The 27,510-nt window shown below is 37.8% G+C and overlaps 2 protein-coding genes across 2 annotated transcripts; one reads left to right on the top strand and one right to left on the bottom strand.

Moving 5' to 3' along the window:
- Positions 1–8,207: 8,207 nt before the first annotated feature.
- Positions 8,208–17,966, bottom strand: LOC117303136. The gene is made up of 9 exons (XM_033787237.1): positions 17,858–17,966; positions 16,628–16,691; positions 15,152–15,253; positions 14,246–14,356; positions 13,335–13,376; positions 11,913–12,323; positions 10,520–10,757; positions 9,489–9,633; positions 8,208–8,482 (listed from the first exon to the last, which is right to left on the bottom strand). The coding sequence occupies exons 1-9, from the start codon at positions 17,945–17,947 to the stop codon at positions 8,327–8,329; spliced, it is 1,359 nt and encodes a 452-aa protein (XP_033643128.1). The 5' UTR covers positions 17,948–17,966; the 3' UTR covers positions 8,208–8,326.
- Positions 17,967–18,157: 191 nt separating this feature from the next.
- LOC117303137 (1-acyl-sn-glycerol-3-phosphate acyltransferase alpha-like) lies at positions 18,158–27,119 on the top strand. Its single transcript, XM_033787238.1, has 6 exons — positions 18,158–18,400; positions 20,551–20,684; positions 22,488–22,669; positions 23,282–23,377; positions 24,743–24,815; positions 26,333–27,119. The coding sequence occupies exons 1-6, from the start codon at positions 18,216–18,218 to the stop codon at positions 26,482–26,484; spliced, it is 822 nt and encodes a 273-aa protein (XP_033643129.1). The 5' UTR covers positions 18,158–18,215; the 3' UTR covers positions 26,485–27,119.
- Positions 27,120–27,510: the final 391 nt, after the last annotated feature.

The raw sequence follows: 27,510 nt of genomic DNA, 5'->3' as shown, positions 1-27,510 counted from the left end.
TTTATAGGACTGCAGTGCTGGTCAAAAACATCAATGGTTAAGTCTAGTTGACTATTATCAGGGCCCAAATTCAGTAAGCATTTTGAGCATTTTTAGCAATGTACTTTTTGCTAAGCAATGGGGCACCAGTAATTACAATGTGAATTACATTACACGTTGGCTGGTTAACCTGTTTCTGCTAAGCAATAGTGTTGTAGGCTTAGCAAATTTGTTCGCTTATCAGCTTACATGGCTTATGGGATTGTGACTTCTAATGGTGACCAATAGAAATGCAGTATGCAATATTTTCTAAATGCACATGCATGTATGCATTGTAGTGTAAGATTTAACAGTTGACAAACTTGAAGTGATTGCTGTGTGGAACCTCTCTTTGTGGTGTTACAATACGCTTAACTTTCACATCGGGTTTATCAGGGCCCAAATTCCAAGAACTTTTTTTGGAGACTGGTAACAGCAATTTTTGCTTAGCAAGAAAACATTTATCGCTTAGCAGCTTAACTAAATTAGGCTGAGCTCAAATATCAAAATACAGAATCGGAACAAACAAAACAATTGAATGAATATGTACAAAAGAATACATGAAACTGATTGTTTTCTCAGAATGTGATTATTTATTTCTAAACACTTGGGTTAGTATTTTTGTTGGAAATCTGGAAGATTGGAATGAATATACCATTCCAGGTGATTAGAAACTATTGTTTTACCCATCTATTTAAAGGCAGTGGACACTATTGGTAATTGTCAAAGACTAGCCTTCACAGTTGGTGTATCTCAACATAAAATAACAAACCTGTAAAAAACTTAGCTCAATTGGTCATCGAACTTGCAAGATAATAACGAAAGAAAAAAACACCCTTGTCACACGAAGTTGTGTGCGTTTAGATGGTTGATTTCGAACCTCAAATTCTAAACTTGAGGTCTCGAAATCAAATTCGTGGAACATTGCTTCTCGAAAACTATGGCACTTCAGAGGGAGCCGTTTCTCACAATGTTTTATACCATCAACCTCTCCCCATTACTCGCTTCCAAGTAAGGTTTTATGCTAATAATTATTTTGACAAATACCAATAGTGTCCACTGCCTTTAAGTCATGTGATTGTACATGTACTTTCAATAGGCGACTTTTGGGACACTAAGTGGCAGCAGACGAATACCAAAGATGGGGAACTGGAGCTCCATATACTATTGGAATGTGAATTAGTGTGGGAGCCATTTCAGCAAATAAATTGCGACATCATCGATAGCAATGGCCATTGGTTGCACTGTTGCATGAAAAAGGGTTGCTTGCTGAAATGGTGTCCAGTGCATGATTTCATTACACCGAGTTCCCATCTTTCGCCTTGTTTGCAGAACGTTTTGCCTGCTCAGAACCATGTAACATGAACCTGTGGTGCGTTCCACTCGCGCAAACGAGTTTGAACGATTGGTGCGTATACGCGATGTCAATATGGCGGCACCCTGAAATGAAGATGGCGCGCACCATACGTAGGTTTTTTTTAAACTTCGTTTTTGCTGCAATAGTCTTTTTTTTTGACATTATTACATCAACTAATTAACTTTGTTATTCCAAATCTGCATTATCATCCACCGAAAATACAATGTAATTATGTTTGTGACAAAGAAATAGTACTGTATGCTTGTCCGCCATTTTAAAAACCACTTGCCAACACCTCAGAAGTATGTTTGCCTAAAGTTGCCAACGTTCGCCAAAGGTGGCGGCGAACAACTCGTTCCACTTGAAATTGTTGGCGAACGTGCGCAACTGTCATGACTGTTGGCAACGTTTGCGCGAGTGGAACGCACCCCAGGTATATCTGCTGCTATCTGGCATCCCAAAGTCACACATTATAATTTATTTGAATTAAATAGAATTTAACAGAATGAAATAAATTATGTTATGAATTTTAACCAATAGTCTGGCAGTGTCAGTTTTTAAACCGGCTGAAAGAAAAAGTAGTCAAAGGTACATATTTTTTTACAACAATATTTTTTATAGGAATATCCAGGTTTTCAGTCAAACCCATTTGGAAACAACCCCTACATGTAGACACCACAAATAACAGTTAAAAGAATAAAGTAAAAATCAAAATTTATAAAAAATAAATAACTGTTTCTTCTTTAAGCTTAAATGTAATACAGTTTGAGTTCTGCAAAAAAAAGCACAACCTCATTTACAATCAAAGAAATAAGTTGCTCCCTTGCCCCTGATAAAAGAACTGTTTGCCCGTGCCCACCTTCATTCTCTCTATGGGTCTAATATGACTTCAGTATCTCACAGCTCACACCCATTGCAATGTGCAGCAATCCAGGCGGATCAAATGCAAGAACACTGTACAGAGATACATGTGTCAAACCAAAGGCAGTTTTCTCTGAAAATTTTGAGTATCATCTTTAAATCCAAATGGTGACGGCTTGGTACACACTCACAGCTGTGATTGGTTAACCATTAAACAAAGGGATAGAGATTGGTGTTTTTTGTCAGACATAATACAGATTTATAGGCAAAGTTATAAATCAAGATACAATTAGTTCACCATGTTCACATGTGAAAGTTTCAGTGGAATACAGTGTCTACTTGTTGGGAAAAATCACAAAAAAAACCTTTGCAGTTTCACAAAAATCCATCCATGGTTATCAAGGTAACAGCGGCTACAACCTTATCTCTAACCGCAGCACTCGTGAATGGACACCAACCCTCAGAAATCTGAGAAACGATTCTTTAAAATGGACCATTTCTCAAACTCAAATGTTTTGGGGTGAACAAATTATCCAAACCATAACTTTGAAGGGAATCCTTTCTCAAAATAAATTCAAGAGCTGCAGTCCCTTACCAAGTAAGTTATGTAAGTAAGTTACAGTACTTGCCTATCTTTGACCCTAAATGCATGGACATCTTTGGTAATTGTCAAAGACCAGCCTTCTCACTTTGTGCATCCAAACATATGAATAAAATAACAAACCTGTGAAACGTTGGGCTCAATTGGTCACAATAGTTCCAAGAAAATAATGGAAGAAAAAAACCTGTTGCACAAATGTATGTGCTTTCAGATGCCTAGCAAAATAAGCAAGATTTTATGCAAACAATGATTTTGAGTTGTGGAAGTGTCGTGGCCGAGCGTTTAAGAGCACCGAATTCAAACTCTGGTGTTTCTGATCAGCAGAGTGTGAGTTCGAATCCCCAGCCATGGCACTTGTGTCCTTAAGCAAGACACTTAACCATTGCTTCGTCCTTCGGATGGGACGTAAAGCCGTTGGTCCCATGTGTTGTGTAACGCATGTAAAAGAACCCAGTACACTTTTCGAAAAGAGAAGGCGTTCGCCCGGTGTTCCTGGCTGTGGCTGCTGTATGCGCCGTAGCACCTTGTAAACCCTTACAAGGTGCTAAATAATTGGGTCTCAAAATTCACCACTGCAATTACCTATATTTCTGAAAGTTTGTATATACTCAGCGCCTTGAATACCTTGTTTGGTAGATACAAGCTCTATATAAAACTTCGATATTATTATTATTATTATTATTACCAATACTGTCCAGTGCCTTTAAGGGCAGTGCTCAAATGATCAGACGATAAATTAAATTATTTAAAATCGTCAAAATAAAAGACTGGCCATCTCATCGAAGTCTCTGAGGTTAATATTTTCCAACAAAAACATTGTTTACTTTCTTTGAAATTGTTTCACATCACAAGGTTACTCCTAAAAATATGTTATTTTTAAATTGCACTTTGACCCAATGAATGATATGAACGCAATGTTTTATGATTATTTATTGTGATATTTGGAAATAAACAAACAAGTTAATTTTACCAGTTGGATATAGAAGAATATAGTGTTCAAACAGTCTCTACATATTGAGAATTAAATTAAAATTTGTTCACTTTTTGATTGATAACGCTATAACATCAAGTAAACATCTTAAAGTTGCTACCAATAATATACCAGTAACTGAACCGATTGAGAATATTTTTGACAGCGATTTGCTTGAGTGAGTTAACCATGACTTAAAGCCATTATACACTTTCGGCAAACAGTATTGTCCAAGTCCCACACTTCGTGTATCACAACTTATATATAAAATAACAAACCTGTGAAAATTTAGGCTCAATCGGTCATCGGAGTCGGGAGAAAATAACGGGAAAACCCACTATTGTTTCCGCGCGTTTCGCCGTGTCATGACATGTGTTTAAAATAAATCCGTAATTCTCGCTATCGAGAGTTGATATTGTTTTAATGTTTTCTCAAAAAGTAGAGCATTTCATGGAACAATATTTCAAGAGAAGTCTTTCACCATTCTGAAGTCTGTAAACCCTGTAAATTATTTGTAAATCTGTGAACTTTTTTTGTTTTCTGTACCGAAAGTGTATAATGGCTTTAAAGGCAGTGGACACTATTGGTAATTACTTAAAAATAATTATTAGCATAAAACCTTACTTGGTAAAGAGTAATGGGTAGAGGTTGATTGTTTTAAAAATTTTGAGAAACGGCTCCCTCTGAAGTGACAAAGTTTTCGAGAAAGAAGTAATTTTCCACGAATTTGGTTTTGAGACCTCGGATTTAGAATTTGAGGTCTCGAAATCACGCTTCTGAAAGCACACAACTTCGTGTGACAAGGGTGTTTTTTTCGATGACCAATTGAGCTCAAATTTTCACAGGTTTGTTATTTTATGCATATGTTGAGATACACTAAATGAGAAGACTGGTCTTTGACAATTACCAATAGTGTCCAGTGTCTGTACATGTAGCTCCAGTGACAATAGACTCAGCTTGTAAGATTGCAACAAAGTTCATCAACTGAACATGTAGTTTTATTCAATTTATGTTAAAGGGTTTTGATATCTTTTGTAGATCAAGTTTTTGGCCTTGACATGAATCTCTACTCAATGTGAAGATGTATACTAATATAATTTACATGTAAAAGTTACAGCTTCATTAGAGGTCAAGTTTTCGAGAAGAAATAAAAAGTTATAAAATCACAGAGCAATGTTTTCAGGAGAGTCGTGTAAATACGTTGTACATGCTAACATAATTTCCATCTCCTGAGACAAAAATTATTTTCTTGACATTATTTTACTAATTCCTCAAAAACACCAGCACCTCAGCAAGTAATATTTTAAGGTAAGCTTTCTACTGTCATTATCTTCAAACCGTGTAAGTTTAATGTGAATCTGTTGACATTGTGTTTTGTGTAGTGCAAAAAGTAGCCAAACCCCTTAATAGAAAGAAATATTATTAATGTGAAAGGCCGTTCAGACAGAAATATATAACGCAAAATAAATGTATACAAACAATATCAACTTCACTGACTCTGGAATGTACTATGGAATATTTTACAAAATAGATATTTACATGAAAACTTATTTGGTCAAAATATGGTGAATTCAGAAAATTCAAGAAGAATTTTAATTTAACTATTTCGCACTTTTTTACAAGAAACTCCCACAAACGTCAAAATCAATTAAGCTTCTAATCACACAAAATGACAGGCACATTGAAGCTTTTGCTTAGCAGATGGAGGTTACAACAATACCCAATTTTTAATGTAGAGTCAAAGCCTATGGAGCGGTAATTTCTGCACACATCGTCAGTCTATTCCACAGGCTATCAAGGAACATTTTCCTGTGTGCATGGGTACTTCACGTTACTTAACTAAGACGGCTAGTGCAGGTATTTGGCAATAACTCACTAATAGTGGAGCATGGTAATTGAAATACAGACATCCACGGCAAGCAGCCCGTTGGTCAACTATCCCATGTTTTGAAACAGTTCTTGAACATTAGAACATAAATAGGCCTCGACTAGTGAAATTAACTACTCGACTAGTCGCCCCTCAAATAGTCACGACTTTGACACTAGTCGCGACTCAAGATGCATTGTGGCGATATTAGCCGCAGGCGCAATCAACTAAAACTCAAGCTAAAAGGATTATAGGATTGTGTCACTGATGTCTGATTGTGTTTTGTAAGTAAATTATTTGTCCATGAATAGTCGTGAGTGACACAATTAGTTCACCAAACAGGTAGGCGCAACTATTTTTTAGTAGTCGCAATTATTTTTGTAGTAGTCATAGGCACGGTTAATTGAGTGGTTGAAAAACGGTAGTCACAACTCGACTAATCAATCAATAGTCGCGACTATGACACAAGTAGCGTTAGTCGCCTAGGCACTTAACATATTTAATGGCTGGAAGAGTTTCAATCATCTTTAAAGGAAATAATTTCTTAAAGAAAAATAAAAAAAAAAGTTTTTTTAACTTTCTTTTACTTTCTATACATGTCCATTTTGTGCATCAAGTTTATTCATAGAATTATCACTCCTATTTTCCATACAATTTATCAGCAAGTTGACCAACCATGCTGAACCATTCAACAACATGGACTGTGTATGATGGCAACTGTGCACAGTACTAACTGTGTACGTAGGCCTTAATGACATGATACATTGCGGGCTGATATAATAAATCTATCATTCAAAACCATACAGATGGATAGTGTGCGTGTGCGTGCTTGTTCCGTAGAAATCAAACCTGGAACATTGCGTGCTGCGTGTTTTGATGTACGCATTTAGACGCGCATACGGTTTGACCTACAAGATGGCGACTTTCAATACAGTCTATAGGTTGGTTATTTGCTTTTTATAGTTATTTATCAAACTAAAAGCATAATTTCAGACTACGCACAAGACGTTAAATATATTTCACACGCTTTCAAACTCTATGGACAAATAGAAAAATAGCTGACTATATGTATTTTTACAGAAGCTGCACTAAACATTTGCAAGTTAGGTTTGATGTCTAGTACAATAAATCTCTCTATATAGTCTCATAGTGATTGTGTAAATTTGAAATCTTAAGACCATAGACATTTTTTTTTTTAGAGACAATACATCAACAATGGTATAAGGCTTTGCCAATCTGGAGGACACTATTAACATTCTTGCCCTGAATCATGTGTTTTTCAACCTCATTACCAGGGGTGAACAATCTTGACGTGCAATTTCTTTCCAAGCATACCTTGCTCGTTCATAACCCCTGGAATTAGTTAATTCAATTCTAGCACATTTTTTGGGGGGTCTGTGGCCGATCCACTCCACGCCCCCACTCAAGTAAGGTATTGGGCACAAGAGGACCCGCTCTCGTTCTTCTTTAATTGTGTGATATGTCTAACTGTAAGCAGTTAGGGGTGACCATGCAAAAACATGATTCATTTTAAATAGAGTTGCGTCAAAAAAGTTACGTTTTCACATGCGCGTACATGTACTAAGCACCCTACAAGCTATACAAGCGCTCAAAATTTGTAAAGAAGCATGTACTCAAAGTAGACACCCTTGGGAGCCATTCAGTTGTTTGTCAGTACATTCCTACCTGCAGGGGTTAGTGACATGAGGCATGCGCTGCCCATGGCGGCGAGGCTGTGTGCCTTAGCATCAATGTCTTTAGTCTAGTGAATCCAATGTGAATGCTCACTTGTGACCAACCAAGTTATTGAACCAGACAACTCAAATTAATGAATAATGAACTTGTAGATGGCTGATAGCATAGGGCTTAGAAGCCCTTGACTGTAGGACTCTTCCCCTGCGCTGTACTAAATATAAGGGCCCGTTTCTGGGGCGGAAAATTCTACCTGCAAGAAGCCACTAATTTCAACAGATTAACATTCTATGGCAGCATACATTTGTCTGCGATGGCTTTTGATGGTCATATATTTCTCGCAAATCCGTAACTTTTGTGAAATAATGCAGCTCTCAGAGTTAAAAAAAACTCCTGTTTTGATTGTATTCTCAGTGTTGTCTGCTGCCGTGCGTATGTGTACATTTGCATGTAAGAAGCAAGACGTAAACACTTGTACTTCTTGGTTACTGTATCATGACTGCACAGTGCTTGCTTACGCAAGGCAGACTGTGAGAATACAATCACAACGGGAATTTCATAACGTTGGGAGCTGCATTAGGATCAAAACCTTTCGCAGAAAAATGTATGCTGCCATAGAATATGAATCTGTTGAATTTAGTGGCTTATTGCAGGTAAGATTTCGCCCCAGAAATGTAGTATAATACGAATGTGTAATGGACCCTTCCCATGAAATATGCTTATTACATTCACGCATGCGTACTGACCCTGTTGGTTGGCAAACACCATAGAGTTGTGCACTAAGCAGACAGGCAATCGCGTGTGCGTCACGCACCCATTAGCCGTGTACAAAACAGCGCGATGTTCCCTCATTTTGCCAACCAAAACGTTAGCGCACGCGCTATGTGCAATTTACATATTTCATGGGGAGGGTCTTTTGGGCTTGTTAAGTTCCTTTGACCACCCATGGATTGAGATTGATCACCTTAGCATGGACACCTCGGGGTAAAACTCAGCTATTTCTCGCTCTGCATTAAATCTTGTCTCACTATACACAATGTTATTCCACTCTATAACTTCCCTCTCTTTGTTCCGTTTCAAGTCCGATGTTTGGAAAACAGGTCCTTTAAGTTCACTCTGTGGATAGAATTGAAGTACAGGTACAGCTAGGCTAGTTCATTAGACAAATAATATGTATTTAGACAAAGGAAAGGCAGACTAAAACTTCAAATTCCATCAAAATGAAAAAATGGGATGCTCAACTAAGTCCACATCAAGCCTTGGTCATTTGTACTATCATAAAATTTTGGCAAATTGCATTTTCTACCATATTGGTTGGAATAATAATACAAGTATGTAGCATTGTTAATTTTAAATTAATAAACTTGTTATATAAAAATGCATTGTGGAAGTAAGTTACAAAATTCATTTCAGATTATTGCTAGTAAAATGATGAGAAAATGACTAAGGCTTGATTTCACAGCAGAGTGTGGGTATGAATCCCCAGCCGTGACACTTGTTTCCTCAAGCAAGACACTTAACCATTGCTTCGAACTTTGGATGGGACGTAAAGCCGTTGGTCCCATGTGTTATGTAACGCATGTAAAAGAGCCAAGTGCACTTAACGAAAAGAGAAGGGGTTCGCCCAGGTGTTCCTGGCTCTGGCTGCTGTATGCGCCGTAGCACCTTGTAAACCCTTATAAGGTGATAAATAATTGGGTCTCAGAATCCATCACTGCAATAATCTATCTTTCTGAAAGTTTGTATATACATGTACTCGGCGCCTTGAGTACCTTGTTTGGTAGGTACGTGCACTATATAAGACTTTGATATTATTATTTTTATAAAATAATGAGCTGTCTCGCTGTGTATGACAGAGCCACTAGAGATGAAAACGTAGGCAAGGAGGCAGGTTTGGTTGGGGATTGAGGGAGGATGGGGGGGGGGGGTTGTTGGAAGCTAAAGGCCGGCTTATAGTTAGTCATGTTAGTTGCGCGATGGTCGCGCAATGGAAATATTGACGCGTGATCCTAAAGAGCACAGTTTATAGTAATCGCTGAGGCCTAAAAACTGTGTCTTTATATGATCGGGCGTCAAGATTTCCATCGCGTGACCGCCTATAACTACACCTTAAGACACTGACCTGTAATCCTTTAATCATCTCAATTGTTGATGCTAGAAGATAATCAGCTTGTTCGGTGTGTATGACCAAGCAACTATATTCCTCACTAGGCACTGAATAGACATCATATGTCACTGTATGAGCATCTTCCTCACTCTTTCTCCATCTTCATGAAAAAAAGTAATAATAATACTAATAATCAGTTTTTACATATCGCTTTATCACAGCCCGATGGGCGTATCAAAGCGCTTGTGACATTATAACATGGGCCATACATTTTATTCCTTAAAGCATTTCAGCTCCCTGGGGAGTGTACAGCCGGTGCTGCAAGTTATCGCACTCTAAGCTAATCATTCACATAAACCATCTCCGCCCTCACAGGTACCCGTGGTGGAGAGAAGCTTATGGTTAAGTGTCTTGCTCAATGATACAAGTGTCACGACCAAGATTTGAACCCACATCCCCATGATTGAACCACCAGAATTTGAGTCTGATGCTCTTACCAGCTCCGCCACGACACCCATCTTATCTACAATTTAAAATCGGTGCACTGCTCAATGAAAGAGACCATTTGTAGTTTATGCAGGTCAACATTTGTCAACAATGTTTTAGTATGATGAAGCAATGTGGAATGACTCTTAACCCTTCCAAGCTGTCCCAAAACTGCTTGCCTCAACTCTGCATTGAATTTCTATCCATGTTGAATGCTCAGTCGCTCAACTTTAGTGCTAAAGTTTCAAACAATCACACATTAATTTTGAACCTTGTAAAGCCAAATATATGGCCTACCAACTTAAACTGGGCAGAGAAATTGGTGTGATCGGCACTCACCAGATAGCGCCCTCTTTTTACTCTGTTTCCTCAAGCCAAAACAAGCCTCAAGTTAAAACACTCCTCACCAAACTTGTTTTTCACAATGTTACAAACAGGCATGCAACTGTAACTTCACCAAAAAAAGAGGTAATTAAAAAAGTTAAACGATTTTGTATAGTATTTTTTCAATTTTAAAAGGTAAAACTGAGAAAAGTTGCATGCCTGTACAAAACTGTCACCTTTGGATTTTTCTCCATGAGACAAAGAACTCCTCTTTCTCCCCGCAATCTCCTCTGGTGACCCCAAGAAGCATCCCTCTATACAGGAGGCTCAGGCTGATGGTGCTCCTTGGTGCTACATCAGGTAAGAGGCTAAACATCTCATGGAGTTTGCAATCAGGGAGATGGATATTGCTGTAGCCATTGATGCTTTGGCTTAGTGTAATGTACTTAACTATTCCGGATGGATCAGTACTTTCTGTAACCATGATAACAATAATAATATCAATAGTATACTGTTAAACAAAAGTCACTTGATTATAGTCACTTGATCTCTACATTACTTATCCTAAGGCTAAATGTTTAATTATGATTATTATTATTATATATTTCTGGTAATGAAACTAAGGATGCCTGTCATAAGTGAACTTAATCACCGCAGCTCGCAAGACGGAGGAAACCTGTAAACAAAGGTGCTTGATATGTGAACCAGAAACACCGGGGTATGGGTTGTTTAATGTGCATTACCGATCTTAGTACACAGGATTAGGCGCTTAATGTCCCATTCATAAATACCTCGGACAGTTTCGCTATTCCTATTAGTGGAGAGCGCGTCACTTGGGGGTGTTTAAACCTTTGATAATGACCAGTGTTTATAACCGGTTGTCCGCGCTAGTCTTGATGCAATACGTTTCTTGTTACAGGCGATGCAGGCGCTGTCGGTGAGTTGGCCTCGCTGTGTGTGAAAGGAAAACCAGCGAATATGCACCAAGACTATACGCGCATGCGCACGAACAGAACCGGAAAACACATGCGTACGGACATCGTACATGTACATACTGAACATACCATGGAGGTGGAAACAGAGCTCACGCATTCGGAAACGGATAAGTTTTACAAAGTTTCTTACTTTATTACGCCTTTTAACAAAAAAAGGTATTTACGAATGGGAATCAAAGTGTGTTGAATCGGTTTTCAACTAGTGGTTCAAAACCGCCGAGGCCTGGTTCTTGATAATTTACCTCGACTTCGTCTCGGTAAAATTATCAAAACCCAGGTCTCGTTGGGATTAAACCACTTGTTGAAAACCTCTTCACCACACATTGATTCCCTTATTTGAAGTACAAAGCCATGGTAAAAACCAAGTGCCACGACCAACCCACACTCTGCTGATCAGAAACACCAAAGCTCAGGCTAGTGCTCTTTACCGCTCATCCACGACATAAGTAGGATTTTAAACTTCACATGGTACGAATATAATCTAGAACTTAATAAGGTTTGTGCTAAAAACTATACAATTATACCGCCTTAAAAATTCTGAACAGAACTGTGCCCAATGTCATCTCCCATGGTGCTGCTTTTGTGAAATTCTGCACTACGCGTACATGTACAGTTAATAATAATAAGAACCTACCCTCTAGATTAGTGGCTACTACTTCTGAAGGTTTGGCTTCTTCTTCTGAGGGCTTGGCTACTTCTTTTGAAGGCATGGCTACTTCTTCTGAAGGCGTGGCTACTTCTTCTGAAGGCATGGCTACTTCTTCTGAAGGCGTGGCTACTTCTTCTGAAGGCGTGGCTACTTCTTCTGAAGGCTTGGCTACTTCTTCTGAAGGCGTGGCTACTTCTTCTGAAGGTTTGGCTACTTCTGAAGGCTTGGCTACTTCTTCTGAAGGCATGGCTACTTCTTCTGAAGGCGTGGCTACTTCTTCTGAAGGCATGGCTACTTCTTCTGAAGGTTTGGCTACTTCTTCTGAAGGGTTGGCTACTTCCTTTAAAGGTTTGGCTACTGAAGGTTTGACTACGTCTTTTGAAGGTTTCAGTAGATCTGTCCAGACACAACAAAAATTAATCATAAAGTGAGTTATTATTTGATCACTACAGATTAATAACCGAATTTCTATGCTAGCTGTATGAGCAAAGAAACATCGATGGCCTAATGTAAGCATCAGACAAGAAAGAAATTCCTCTCCAACCTATGAAATACGCTTACATATTTTAAGCACAAATTTCGCTTACAGTTGTAACAAAATTTGGCTGTGGTGGTTGAGCAACTCTTTTTTACCAACCATCAGAACATGGAGCACTAGAGTTTAATTACATGTAGAATGCATACATCTGCCCTTTTTTTAAGTGGGCTTCCCAGGCAACTCAAATAATGCACACATGCATGTACCTAATTAACCTTAGAAGGGCTCTGTATTTAACTTGTGTAATGCAAAGCTTCTCTTAAACATTTCAAATATAAATTGTAAGTTGTAACCAATACATGCATTCAATGGGCTGATTTAATCAGCCCTGCCAATATATAGTACAACAATTACAGACCAGGGCACTGAAGTAGTTATAAAGCACAAATACACAGGCTTCACAGTGACAACAATATGAATGTATCATTCCAGTGCACAAGTGCTGTGACTATGTATATTCAAACCCATCAGGGCTCAAAGTTGACAAACGGCCGCAGGCCAGAGGCTAGTGATTGAGAGTCTGGCCAGTAATTTCACAGCAGGACAAGTCTATCGGTCTTCTATTGTTCTATTCAATATCTTTGTTTAAGAAAAGAAGAATTGATGTTCAAACGTTGAGCCTGGTAAATATGTTGTAATTTTGTTGAGATCAAAGTTTACTTACCCACAAGACAAAAAGAGAACTCTTCTCTTTTCTCGTTTCGATTCTGGTCTTTAAAACAAAATTCTGGTCCAGTAAACATTCTAAGCTACAAGCCTTGCAGTCTTGTGGATTTTGCCCCACCCCTAATTCAAGCCCTGCCACTTATCAACAATAATCTTATATTAGTTCTTGAGAATATGAGGTACAGTGTTACACTCCATCCTACCCGATAGTTTAGTGGCTACTTCTTCTGAAGGTTTTAGTAGACCTGTCAAGATATAAAAAAACTGAGTTATTATCTGATCTCCTTCCACAAAATTAATAACAAATAACTTAGTTTTGCAGTATTCTAATGCACCAACCGAATTAAGGTGGATTTAGTTGAGGTTTGTGAAACAAATGACTTGACTTTTAGAATGAACTTTTATGAAATTGCTTGTTTGTGTCTCTTGTTTCCATTTGAACAGAATAAAGTATACAGCCCAAGTTTATGCCAACCCAAATTGGAAAACTATGGAAAGCCATAAATGCAAATCAAAAACAGATCGCTACTGTTTGTAACAAGTTACAAAAATATTCAAGCATTTTGTTTATTTTGTTGAAAACAAAAAAACTAATTATGGGAGGTAATGTATTCAATTGAAAATTTGCAGAAAATATTGAATTTGGTTAAAACATCTGTTAGTATGATTGAGTGCTTTACTAACATTCGGCCGGCCATGCCAACCAAGGGGGTTTGTTTATCAACAAAAGAAAGGTCTATATGAAAAGATTCTGGATGGTTGAACATTATTTACCTTATAGTAAAGGTTTGCGGGAACACCATGAAACGATAATCTCTAAATGAGTTTGGGTGGTTCTGAAAAGAATTGTTGATTTCAACTCGACATTTTGATCAGTATGCTCTGATCGTCTTTTTGAGACTCGACGTATTGATTAGTATGCTCTTATCGTCTCCCGGAGGAAGCTTTCTCCAAAAGACGATCAGAGCGAATCAAAATGTCCAGTTGAAACCAACAGATTGTTTTCAGAACACCCCCAACTCGATTAGAGATTATCTTTACATGGTGTTACCGCAAACTGTTATTATATCGAATTTCCATCATGCAAAGTTTCAAAATCCTCATTATTATCTACCTTGGTTAATGTAGGCCCTGCATTGAGCATACACTAGTTTGGTCGCCACTGGATCTGTTAACAGCTTGCTCTCGTTACTAACATCAAAGCACCATTTCTGAAATGTTAGTTCTAAATAAAGAAGCACACAATCACAATCAACATAATGCTGCTATTGTTTGGAGGACAATTTTTATATTGGTGACAATCAAATGCAGTTAAAGGCACTGGACACTAATGGTAATTGTCAAAGACCAGTGGTTGTGTCTCAACATATATGCACAAAATAACAAACCTGTGAAAAATTGAACTCAATTGGTCGTCAAAGTTGCGAGAAAACAATGGAAGAGAAAAAACACACAAACTTGTGTGCTTTCAGATGCTTGACCTCAAAATCTAATTCTGAGGTCTCAAAATCAAATTCAAATAATTTTAGCGGAAAATAACTTTCTCAAAAAATTTGTTACTTTAGAGGGAGCCATTTCTCACAATGTTTTACACTTTCAACAGCTCTCCATTGCTTGTTACCAAGTAAGTTTTTATGCTAACAATTATTTTGAGTAGTTACCAACAGTGTCCAGTGCCTTTAAAGTAGCACTAAAAACAATTTTTATAATATTTGTTGACCTCACAGGTTTATTTTTGTTTCATGTTCGATGGAAACTGACTACATTATGCCCTGTCATGAAACTGGATTCTTGTAAGGACAAGGCTGGTTTTCCTTCCCCAAAATGTGTACAAAAACAATTTTGAGGAGCACTAAGGCAATGATCGGAGGCATGCAGATTATTGCCTCCATCAAGAAACAGGCTTATCCTGTTAAATTGTTTAATTTAAAGCAATTTGTTCACTAGGGGGGCGTTGTGTAATGGAAAGATAATTGATGTCTTTGGGAAAATTATCAATAAAGGTTACATCTTTGTTTACCATTAACATCCCTCGGCACCGGATCAATACTTTTGAACTTTTTGGTCGGGTGTAACAATCCTTGAAATAGCCCAAAGCATTTAATACTGCTTCGCTGCAAACCTGAAAGGATAGTAGTAAAATATTAATACTGTACCAATTAAGTCCAAATTAAAAAGAACTTTCAAATTAAGCAAAATTTGATGACAATTTCGGCAATGCTAAAGGCATTCAGGTTGGCTTAGTGTCTTCCCTCCATCTTTCACCTTTAGTGGACCCTAATTTGAATCTTGCTGCAAACCAGAGAGCTTAAACCATTTGGGATAGGGTTTTCAGTTCAAACCTGATTGTGAGGGTTTTTCAGTTCCAACTTGATTGCAAGGGTTTTCAGTTCAAACCTAATTGTGATGGTTTTTCAGTTCCAACTTGAGAGCGAGGGTTTTCAGTTCCAACTTCATTGCAAGGGTTTTTCAGTTCCAACTTGAGAGTGAGGGTGTTCAGTTCCAACTTCATTGCGAGGGTTTTTCAGTTCCAACTTGATTGTAAGGGCCTTCAGTTCCAACTTGATTTCAATGGTTTTCAGTGCCAACCTCATAGCGACGGTTTTTCAGTTCCAACTTGATTGCAAGGGTTTTCAGTTCAAACCTGATTGCGAGGGTTTTCAGTTCAAACTCGAGAGTGAGGGTTTTCAGTTCCGACTTCATTGCGAGGGTTTTTCAGTTCCAAATTGAATGCAAGTGTTTTCAGTTGATACCTAAATGCAAGGGTTTTCAGTTTCACCCTAAATGCGAGGGTTTCTAGTTCCAACCTGACTGCAAGGATTTCAGTTGTAACCTAAATGCAAGGGTTTTCAGTTTCAACCTAAATGCAAGGGCTTTCACTTCCAACCTGATTGCAAGAGTTTTCAGTTCATACCTAAATGTGAGGGTTTTCAGTTTGAAACATAATTTTGCCAGGTTTTTCAGTTCAACCTGATTGCCAGGTTTTTCAGTTTTAACCTAAATGCATGGGTTTTCAGTTCCAACCTGATTGCAAGGGTTCGAACCTAAATGTGATTGCAAGGGTTTTCTGTTCCCTCAAGGTAGTTAGGGAGTCACCCCAAAATCCTAAACTTTTTTTTACATGATGAATAGGCCTACCTATTTAACACTTCATATGAAGAAACAATGCGTGAGCCTTCTGCCTCCCATTATGTAGGATAATGGTTTGGATCACTTTGCCTAAACTGCAGTTCCAGAACTTTGACATTTTAAACATTTTGCTTGTTTGGTCTCCTCCATCACTTACAACAAAATAAATAAGGCAAACAGTCCAACTCAGTCAGTTGAAAGGGCTAATGGGGGGGGGGGGGGGGCATGCCACGTAAACAATGGGTATTGCTAGTTCCAATAGTATAATAGTGTCGTACAATGTACCATCCATGAATGTAAATTCATGGGGAGGATCATCACAGAATGATTGAGTACTGCGGGAGCACTTTTTTTTTTTTTACTTTACCTAATCCTTGTCCAACTATTAGGATGAAATCTTCGGCCAGCATTGATTCTGCTTGAACTGGAATCTAAATTGGGTCAAATAAGACAAAGTATTAAAGGCAGTGGACACTATTGGTAATTGTCAAAGACTAGCCTTCACAGTTGGTGTAATCAACATTATATGCATAAAATAACAAACCTGTGAAAATTTGAGCTCAATCAGTCATCGAACTTGCGAGATAATAATGAAAGAATAAAAAACTTGTCACACTTAGTTGTGTGCGTTTAGATGGTTGATTTCGAGACCTCAAGTTCTAAATCTGAGGTCTCAAAATCAAATTCGTGGAAAATTACTTCTTTCTCGAAAACTATGGCACTTCAGAGGGAGCCGTTTCTCACAATGTTTTATACCATCAACCTCTCCCCATTATTTGTCACCAAGAAAGGTTTTATGCTAATAAATATTTTTAGTAATTACCAATAGTGTCCACTGCCTTTAAGACCTGATTGTACATATTATTGTTATAAATTATTCATTTTAACAAATAAAGTACCAGTACAAATTTAAAGAGATGGCAAGTAGAAGTTTTATTAATCAACAAAATATTTAATTAACATTTTTTAATAATTGGCTAAGCGCTAATATAGACATCAAACATCAGGGGAAAGGTTATCGATACAGCAATATCAGTCAGTCCCAGGGGGAAAAAATCAAGACCTGGCAACCAACTTATCACAAAAATGTACAAAACAAATAATTTATTTCAATTTCAATTATTTTTTTTTTAAGTGGAAAAAAAGAAGAAGTGGCATTTGCTTGGCACTTTTTCCAATCCAGGAAAAACAGTTTTGCTTAATATTTCCAAACATTCGGTCACCATAATTCACAACACTCCAGTGGTTAGTAATTGGGTCAAATGGCTCAAAGTCCGGAATTATCAGAGTAAACTGTGTGTGTGTGCATGGTGTGTCACTGTCATAAACAGTCAACAAGAAGGTGTCAGATTAAAGATTACAAAACTTATCAACAACTTGTCAGGATGCAACCAAACCCATCATACTTACATGTAGTTCGTTGTCAATTCGCCACTTACACTAGCAATAATTTAAAACAATACAGTTTTACTCTTAACAAATGAATTTTTTTTAACTGCAACCAAGATACTTGACACCCCCCTGAAGATAAAAAATAAGACACAAAATTTGAAAATGAAGGACAAGCATATTTTGAAACAATAATAAAGTGTCTCACCTGTACATTGATCGTTTCATCAAAGGTTGACACGAAAATCTTGGAGGTCATCTCAACATCATTTTGGCTTTTCATTTTAACATCAATCATAAATGCAAAATATTCTTGCTCGATGTTGAAAAACAGCGTTTGGCAACCCCAGTTACCTACCGAATACCTCTGGCGATCTGCCGTTCACAGCGTGTCGGTCCCCCTTGACAACTTCCATTCAACACGCTGCTCGAAATCGGAAATCACGTAAAAGAGAGTGGGTACTAGACCATACTGCTGGTAACCCTTATGGATATAACGCTAAGATAAATAGTCTGGTGCATAAGCAGATTACCAGTTACATCTTTACAACGTTGTTCAAATCAAAATGGAGTTGGACGTGGTGCAAGTTTTTATAATTTCCGTTTTAGTACTTTTGCCGCTTCTGTACGAACTAAGCGGAACCTTTAAATACTACGCTAAGATGTGGTTATTTTACGCCATCCTCATGATCGGATCATTACTCATAATTGTATTGGGGTTGCATAGATGGCGAGATCCAGAGAATGCCAAGTGAGTTATTTTTGTGTGATTGTTTGTTCGAATGCGGTTTACATCACCCCAATCCCATCATCTAGCATGTCTAGCATAGCATTAGCAAAGTCGTCCCCACAGAGCTCTATCAAGCTTGCCCCATATTTACAAAGTCGTCCTCATAAAGTTTTCGGAAAAGTTTCCGTATGGCGCCACCACTTTTTCATTAGAAATGAAATAATGTAGTATCTAATTTACTTCAATGAGATATTAATTTTTGTAAAAATGAGTGAAAAAATGGTGGCGCCATACGGAAAGTTATCCACTGTGAATTTTGAAGTATTTTAGTTAATAGAAGAGTTAGATTTAATAAGACTGACAAGCCAGTACTTGTATTTGTAACTGTAATGAATCTGGCTTCTGTAAAGTGTAAACAAATATGTCAACAGAAACATATCAATTAGTATCAGTCATCACACTAGCTCTGAGGGGCCCTTGAATCTTGATCTTTATCTTGATATAATTATTGAACAGGTTCTTACTAAATACTAGTAGTCGAACAACACTCAACCAATGAGGTCAGGTCAGGAGGCGATAACGTCACCCTCCTCCCGACGGCGGTACGTAACCCTCGTCTCCGTCGTCGGGAGGAGGGTTACGTTATTGCAACTACAGGAGGGCCCTGCCGTCGATTTCACCAAATTCTTCCCAACTTAGGATTAATCTTAGGACTAGGGACGAGTTAAGTTCCGTATACATGTGACATAGACGATATGTAATGAACCCATCCTAATTACTCGTCCTACTAAGTCGAGATGGTATTAATCCCTAGCGTTTCAGAAAATTGGTTGCTGGGCCCTCAGCTTCGTGTTGCATGCAACAACGGAGGAGTCCAACCTGGGCACTGGCAATCATCACACCAGCTTGAGCAGTTGATGGTAGTCAATTTTTCTTGTTAGTTCATTTCCCCATCTATTGCGGTGCTAGTACCACTGGATTTGCATTGCTGTTGGGCGTAATCTTTGAAAATTGCAAATTTTAATATTTGCACACAATACCATCACTATGTGTTGACTACTTTGTTTGCCTCACAAGACATAAAAGATGCACGGCTGAGACACTAAATTGACAGTAACTACGATTTGCATTTAATAGTTCCCTTTTATAGGCCTACTACATGTAGCTACATCACCTGTTGCAGTTGTTGTCATCTAATACCAATAGAGACATGTGTCTTTTAAATTAATTGTCAAATGAATTTGTTTCTTTGTTTTAGCAGGAAGTTTATCAACAAGTGGCAGCCCAGTTTCTTTCAACTCAGTATTATCTGTCAGCCTGATCTTTGATTAATTGTTCGTCTGACTGAGTATCCTAGCTTTGTCAGGGGGTTGGGTGGGGGGGGGGGGGGGGACTTTGTTTGGGTAACTTTGTACATGTACATTGTTGTAAGAGGTAAACCTGTGTGGGGGTGTCTATGTTGCTAGAGATTTGCTTTGAGACAAGATTTCTAACTTCCTAGTATTTTCCCTTTCAGACCTGGAATTTCACCTTTGAAAGGGCAAGGCCATTTTCATTTTGCAGAGGGCTCTTCCATTAACAAAATGTTAAAGTCAATGGGGAACTTTTGAAGGGGCACCACGGCCAAGACCAGGGGCAACGCTGGCAATGGCCTCCGTGGCCTGTGTGCAATTTTCCAGGCCTGCCATTTGTTTGATCAACTTGTGTTAATTAAATGAGGCTTACAGTCCATCAAATTATTGTGTCTAATGGGTTGTGTGACACAAAGGCAACAAAAATAACCAAAGCTGAAAACTGAACAGAAATTGAAGTTTGTTTGTTGAATGATGTAAAGAGAGTAAAGGAATTATGTTTAAAACTGTTCAAGATTGGTTGTCATGGTTGTGGAGAGAACCAGAATTAGAAACTTAGAATGTGAGAAACCTCCGGTCTAAAAAGAAATCCCTACATTGAAGAAAACAAAATCCTGGAGTAACACCAAGTAATAGGAGGTCAGAAGTTTGGTTCTATAATTGCCAAGTCATACATGTCATAAGACTTCAAGCTGAGTCAAATTTTTATGATGAACACAAAATTATATCAACCAAGTAGCAATTATCTGTATTGTTTATTATCTAATCAAAATTGTCATATTTTTACTAATATTTTAACCGTTTATATATTTCCTGCAGGTTAATTTGTTGGATATTGTCGTACACATCAAAGTTATTTGGCATCCGAGCTGAGATACGCGGTTCTGAGAATCTAAGACATGATAAACCCTGTATAGTGGTTGCTAACCACCAATCTTCACTGGACTTATTTGGTAATTATCATATACATGTATTAATTTTTGTTTTTACCCATACATGTAGTCAGTCAGGGCTAGAATTTTACACTAAACTGCAGGCCGAAAGCCAGTGTACTGCAATTTTAATGTAAACTCATAACTTGGCAAGTCTGATGGTACATGTATTTTGTTTTTTTAAATTACCTTAATTTTTCTATCTCAAACATTTAGATTTTGGTGTTTAAAAATAAATTGTTGTCCAGTAATTCTTTTTTAGTGACAGGCCCTTGTAGAATTTTACCCCAGATTCGGTCCATGAAAATGGCTTCCTAAATCTTGTACACACACATGGTATACTGTAGACAAAACTATCACTTCCTGCCCAAACTTCATTAGCCTTTTTGAAGTACATGTGTATGGCAGACGCAATAGGAGTGCACAGTGTTAAGTTTGGGTGTATACACACAAATTTACCCAAACCCAATAGTGTTGTAGCATTGCATCCGCCATATCTCACTACCTCCATGATTGAAGTTACTTCATTGTGAATACTGTATAGACCATCTAACCCTTGTTTACAATAAGTGTGACCTTGTACATTCCTTAAGTATTCTGGCAGGCACTGTACTACACTGGTCCTATGGGAAAGTTGACATTTTGTGTCATAATTTCCACGTTAAACAAAGAGTTATGAAAGTAAAAGCTGGACAAGTTCTGAGATGTGCCCCCTTTCATCATATCAAAAGTTGGTAAGAATTAGACAGTGCTATCTCCATAAACTTTAAGATTTTTCTGTTTTCTTCCATTGAGCTGTGTACAAATCATGCTTGCAGGAAGTCCAGGCTCTGTGGCTATTTTGTAAACATGTGATGTCACAGGTCACATCGTCTATACAACTTGTAATATGGTCCACTAGCATAGAAAGATTCCTTTGCTACTGCAATTCCCATACTGATGTAACCACAGGACAAATAAAGAAACAATGACCCCATTCGTTTGTGTGTGTTGTCCATGACCCCACAGTGGTCTGTGCAGCAGCTTGGGTTTTCCTTTGATCTCCTCCAATGGGATCTTATCAAGGTCAACCTGTTACAATCCATAAGGTTCTCATCAAATGCACTTATTAGATGACATCTGTTGAATATACTGTACTCTATAGACAATACACATGTACATCCGCCGCTTTGTTCAGTAAAGTATTCCAGGTGTTTCTATTGTTAAAGGAATATGTAGGTTATTTTTGTCAAAGTAGTAAATTAAAACCATCTTCTACCTATCAAATGTATCAAGATAAGAGTAACTATAAATATAAATATGAATAGTAAACTTGCGGGTACAACCATGGGTAAAAACTCTTTTGAAGGAGTGGTGGCTCTGAAAAGAGCCGGTTTGGTCTCGACGTTTCAAACAGTATACTCTGCTCGTCTTCGGGATAAATGCACGCATCCAACTTTAGAGCAAGGACATGAAGGTTGTCTGATTTTAGTCAAAAACAACTAAAACTGATTTATGTTAGGATTTTGTGCATGTTCAATGTACTCTCAATTTAATGTTGCCAAGGTTAGACTTAAAATTGTATTGTTTTTGTGTGTGTGTGTTTTGGGTTTATTTTTAGTAGGGGTGGGGACGGGGTGATCTTCTCATGCTTATTTCTTGCTATTTTTCAGAAAGATATTGTCTTGACCTTTGGTACTGGTATGAACTTTTGATTAATTTGCCGATGGAAATTAAACTGACACTATTATTATTCCAAACACTTTCAAAATGATATAAGCATCAATGAGTCTTGTCCACAGGAAACTGAATGACTTCATAAATGTTTACCTTTCAAATCAACAGGAATGTACATGAATGGTGTGTGGCCCGAAAGATGTGTACCCCTGGCAAAGAAAGAACTTCGGATGGTTCCATTTTATGGATGGGTGGCTTGGCTGACCGGAGCAATATTTATTGACAGACTCAACACAGAGACTGCTAAAGGAACCATTGAAGGAACAGTCAAAATTCTCAGAGATCAGAATGTAAGTAATCTCTGCTTGGAAACTTATCTAGACCTTTTTTACATTACATGTTATGTATCAAGCTCTGATCCTTGCTTATTTTATTTATTTTATTTTGTTCAACATCCAACAGCGCAAGCGCCGACGGATACAAATTGAACATTATAAAAACAGTAAAATTGCTGAAAGCTTCATTATTATGTGTTAACATGGTTTACATAATAAAATGAGAATAGAAAAAATTTGCTCTGCTTTCGTACTACCCGGTGCAGAATCAGATTTTTACTTTTAAATCACAAAGGCTACAATTCTCTACATGTGGGTTGAAAAGTCTTGTCGCACGTCATGGGTAGGGTTTGGACATTGATTAAGCCATGGTTTAAGCATCGGGGACAAATGGCACCCTCAGCTTTGCCTCGGTGCCATTTTCACCCTCTGGTGTACAAAATGCTGTGGACCCTGTCACAGCGTGCAACAATTGTATATTGTATTCAGGCATGCAACATTTAAACTGTGAATCTGGGTTTTTTTCTGTACATGTACTTGAAAGTCTACACTGTGTTTCTCAAAACTGAACTGAAATAAACTGCTTTTATTTGATGGTTTGTGGGTCGTTGTTTTGGTTTTTTTCAGCTGAAAATTTGGGTATTTCCTGAAGGAACACGAAACCATGATGCTGGATTATTACCATTCAAGAAAGGTGCCTTTCACCTAGCTATAACAGCTCAGGTAAGAAGAATTGCTGGGTTTAAAGGCAGTGGACACTACTCAAAATAATTGTTAGAATAAAAACTTACTTGGTAACGAGTAGGAGAGCTTTTGATAGTATCAAACATTGCGAGAAACTGCTCCCTCTGAAGTAACATAGTTTTCAAGAAAGATCCACTAAATATTAGAATTTGATTTACATGTAGAGACTTCAGAATTAGGTTTTGAGGTCTCAAAATCAAGCAACTAAAAAAAGCACACAACTGCGAGTGACAAGGCTGTTTTTTCTTCCATTATTATCTGGCACTTTCGATGACCAATTCAGTTTAAACTTTCACAGGTTTGTTATTTTGAGCATACATGTATGTTGAGATACACCAAGTGAGAAGAATGGTTTTTGACAATTTTACCAAAAGGTGTCCAGTGTCTTTAATTACTTTCAATAAATAATTGGGTTGTTGTGGCCAATCAGGTCCAGTGCATTGGAGTCAAGCTGCTATAAGAGAGTGAGTTCACTCAACCTTGACTGGGGACACTTCATCATGATCGCTTTAGCCCTTTGGATGGATTTAAAGTATCCTTTGTGTTGTGTAATGCATTTTGTAGAGAAGAGAATTTGCCCCATCGTGTGGGATAAGTACAATGTAAAAACTGCCTATTATTGTTACGATTATAATTGTGTTAAGTCTGATGACATAAGCCTGGTTCATAGGTACTTTCTGTGAATGCAAATGCGGTTGCGATGCGAAGTTGAAGTGAATTTGATGTCACAACTCTGTTTTCTCTGCGATATTCGTAAGAGAGTTGAGCTCAACTCACCCCATGCGAATTATTTGTTGCGAATTTGTGACGCCAACATTCGTATCGTATTCGCTTTCGCTGGAAGTATGAACCAGGCTTTACTGTACATGTAGTTCTAAAATTCTCTCCTTATCATGCATTTTATGCATAAAGACTACTACATGTATGATGTATAATATCATACAGGTTTTTGGAAGTGTACGGACGTGTGTACATCAAGTTGAATCCTGTAGTATTTATTAGAGCAGCCAAGAACTAGATGGTTCAACCAAACTAGATGGATGAGCTTAGAGAAAAGCAGCAAAAAATTTGAGTTTTGTGTAAATACATGGACTCATACATAGAATGAGTTTATATTAGCAAATTGAAATGAGAATCACAGACAAGGTTTTTTGACAATTTCGTTCACTTATTGCAGTCCAGATGAACAAAGAATTGCAGTAGTGACATGACTGATGAAACATTCCGAGTTCATCAACAGTGACGTTTTCAGATGAAGTGTTTAATATTATGATTATTTTTTTCACCAATCATGAAGTGTACATTTAATATTGGCTTTTTTGTTTTATTTCATTGACTTCTTAGGTGCCCATTTGTCCTGTTGTGTTCTCGTCATACTCAGAATTTTACAGCAAAAAAGAAAAGCGTTTTGGAACTGGTGAGTTAATGTAGGAACCATTTCAGATTTCAGGACCAAAGTCCCTTTATAATAAGGAGTAAGTTCAATCAAGGACCATAGTTAAAGACAGTGGACACTATTGGTAATTGTCAAAGACCAGTCTTCTCAATTGGTGTATCTCAACATATGCATAAAAAAAAAAACTGTGAAAATTTGAGCTCAATTGGTCGTTGAAGTTGCGAGATAATAATTAAAGAAAAAACACCCTTGTCCTACGAAGTTGTGTGCTTTCAGATGCTTGATTTCGAGACCTCAAAATCTAATTCTGAGGTCTCGAAATCAAATGCGTGGAAAATTACTTCTTTCTGGAAAACTATGTTACTTCAGAGGGAGCCGTTTCTCACAGTGTATTCTACTATCAACCTCTCCCCATTACTCGTTAACAAGTAAGGTATTAAGCTAATAATTATTTTGAGTAATTACCAATAGTGTCCACTGCCTTTAAAATGCTTCCTACCTGTTCTACTAACTCACATTGATCGCACCCAGGCTGGAAACACCATACAAAATTCATACTTCTTTAAAAATGATGGCAGAGCCAAAGCCAAATTACAAGCTGAGGTTTGGCAAAAGGCCCTTGTAGTTTGTTCTTGTTTCATTAAGCAAGACACTTTGTTGAAAGGGGGTACATGTACATGTACATTGTACATAGTACGTGTATAGCCATACCTGTACCTAGCTCCTGTGTGTTTTATAATTAGTGGATAAAAGAGAAGGCAAGAAGGTTTTAGACATGTTTTTGTTAAACTGGCATGGTTGTCCTATAAACCTTTCTATTAAAAACATACAGGAACCTTTAGAAGTTGAGAACAAATGTGACAGTTAAGCCTCATGGTGTTTTTGACATACATGCACATGTACATGTACATACGTACATGTAGACATACGTACATGTAGATGGCTGCAGCTCCGTACATAACAGGCAGTGGACACTATTGGTAATAACTCAAAATAATTATTAATAGCATAAAACCTTACTTGGTAACAAGTAATGGGGAGCTGTTGATAGTATAAAACATTGTGAGAAACGGCTCCCTCTGAATTAACGTAGTTTTCAAGAAAAGGTCATTTTCCATGAATTTGATTTTGAGACCTCAGAATTAGATTTTGAGGTCTCGAAATCAACCATCTGAAACCACACAACTTCGTGTGACATGGGAATTTTTTCTTTCATTATTATCTCGCAACCGTGACGACGACCAATTGAGCTCAAATTTTCATTGTTATTTTATACGTACATGTATATTGAGATACACCAAGTGAGAAGACTGGTCTTTGCTCATGTTGACCATAATTACCAATAGCGCCCAGTGTCTTTAAAATAATCTTCCTTTTGAGATGTGCAATGTGAATATTATTAAGATAATTATTATTATTTATTTTGATTTTGAATTCTACTTTAGAGTTTATTAGGGTATTTAAGTCATACAGTATCTAGATGATATTTATTATGGTTTTAATTTCATTAAGGTGGTTCATTTTGTTTCTCAAATTAGGAAAATTTACGGTCACAATTCTCCCACCGATCATGACAGATGGGAAGACAAGCGAAGATGTCGCAGAACTGACTGAACAAATACGCAAACAAATGCTGAATGTGTACAATGAAAGCTCAATGCAAAGACTGGAGAGCAATGGTGTTAACTAGGCCAGGAACATTCCCCGAAGAGGTTTGGTTTGCAACTGCAGTTCCCATGTGTCGGGTACCAGCCTATTTCACGCAGATTCTTTAATGCAAAGTCTGGCTTCCTGAGGACAGTACATTTGTTACTAAGACTTTAGGTTATAGGTACCAGTTGTCATCTAACCCGAAGACCATCTTAGTCTGGCTCCCTTAAGGCATTGCATATGAAACAAGGTTTTATGCCTTTGACACTAGATCATAAGGCTCTTTGGACACAATGCTGGAGCTAAGGTTAGAAAAGCTCTAAATGTACTCTTCAGCATTCAGAGTTGTCAGTTGTTACTGATAACCATTGGCTATCAGTAAAGAGTAAAGACCAGCTGATCAAGCCCACAACAGGCTAGAGCTGGAGTGATAAAGGAAAACATTGAGACTTTCTAGGTCCTGTCCTGCTAGATTTGCATTGGCCGACGGCTTTAAAGGCAAGCACCAGTCTAGCACTTGAAGATTGGCATTTTTTCTGAGCTAGCCTGAACATCTGATGTCACACTTTGAGGCTCGTGAATAACGCCAGAGACCTGCCTCCAGCGGTGTGTACATGCACCTTTGACCTGCATTTACTTCACATTCTGCAGTCAAATTCTATTGCGGACTTGATAGGAGTGTACTGTTTAGGGCATATTGAAAGCTCATGTCACTGCACGTTTATACAATAATATCATTGTATCCAATGGAATCGCTGGATCTGAATAGCAGGTACCTGTCTTTATCCTTGCGAATGAAGACAGGGGCCCAGTCCACATCTGAGCATACTTATTTTCTGAACTCTACAACATGACAACCATGGCCAGGATTCCAAGCTCAACATGCTCTATTTAAACATGGCTAAAGTGACATGATTTGTACCCTGTTTATGCAGTGCAGCCTTCTGTGTCATTGGAACCAGTCAAACTGTACAAGCCTCCCATTGGCTGGCCCTATGTGGAAAATGATTTTCTTCAGACTGGAATATCTTGTTGTGTGATTTTCTATCTAAACAAAGTCGAAATG

This window comes from Asterias rubens, chromosome 19 (assembly GCF_902459465.1).
Source record: "Asterias rubens chromosome 19, eAstRub1.3, whole genome shotgun sequence".
NCBI lineage: Eukaryota > Metazoa > Echinodermata > Asteroidea > Forcipulatida > Asteriidae > Asterias > Asterias rubens.
This window is presented reverse-complemented; position numbering and strand designations above follow the sequence as displayed.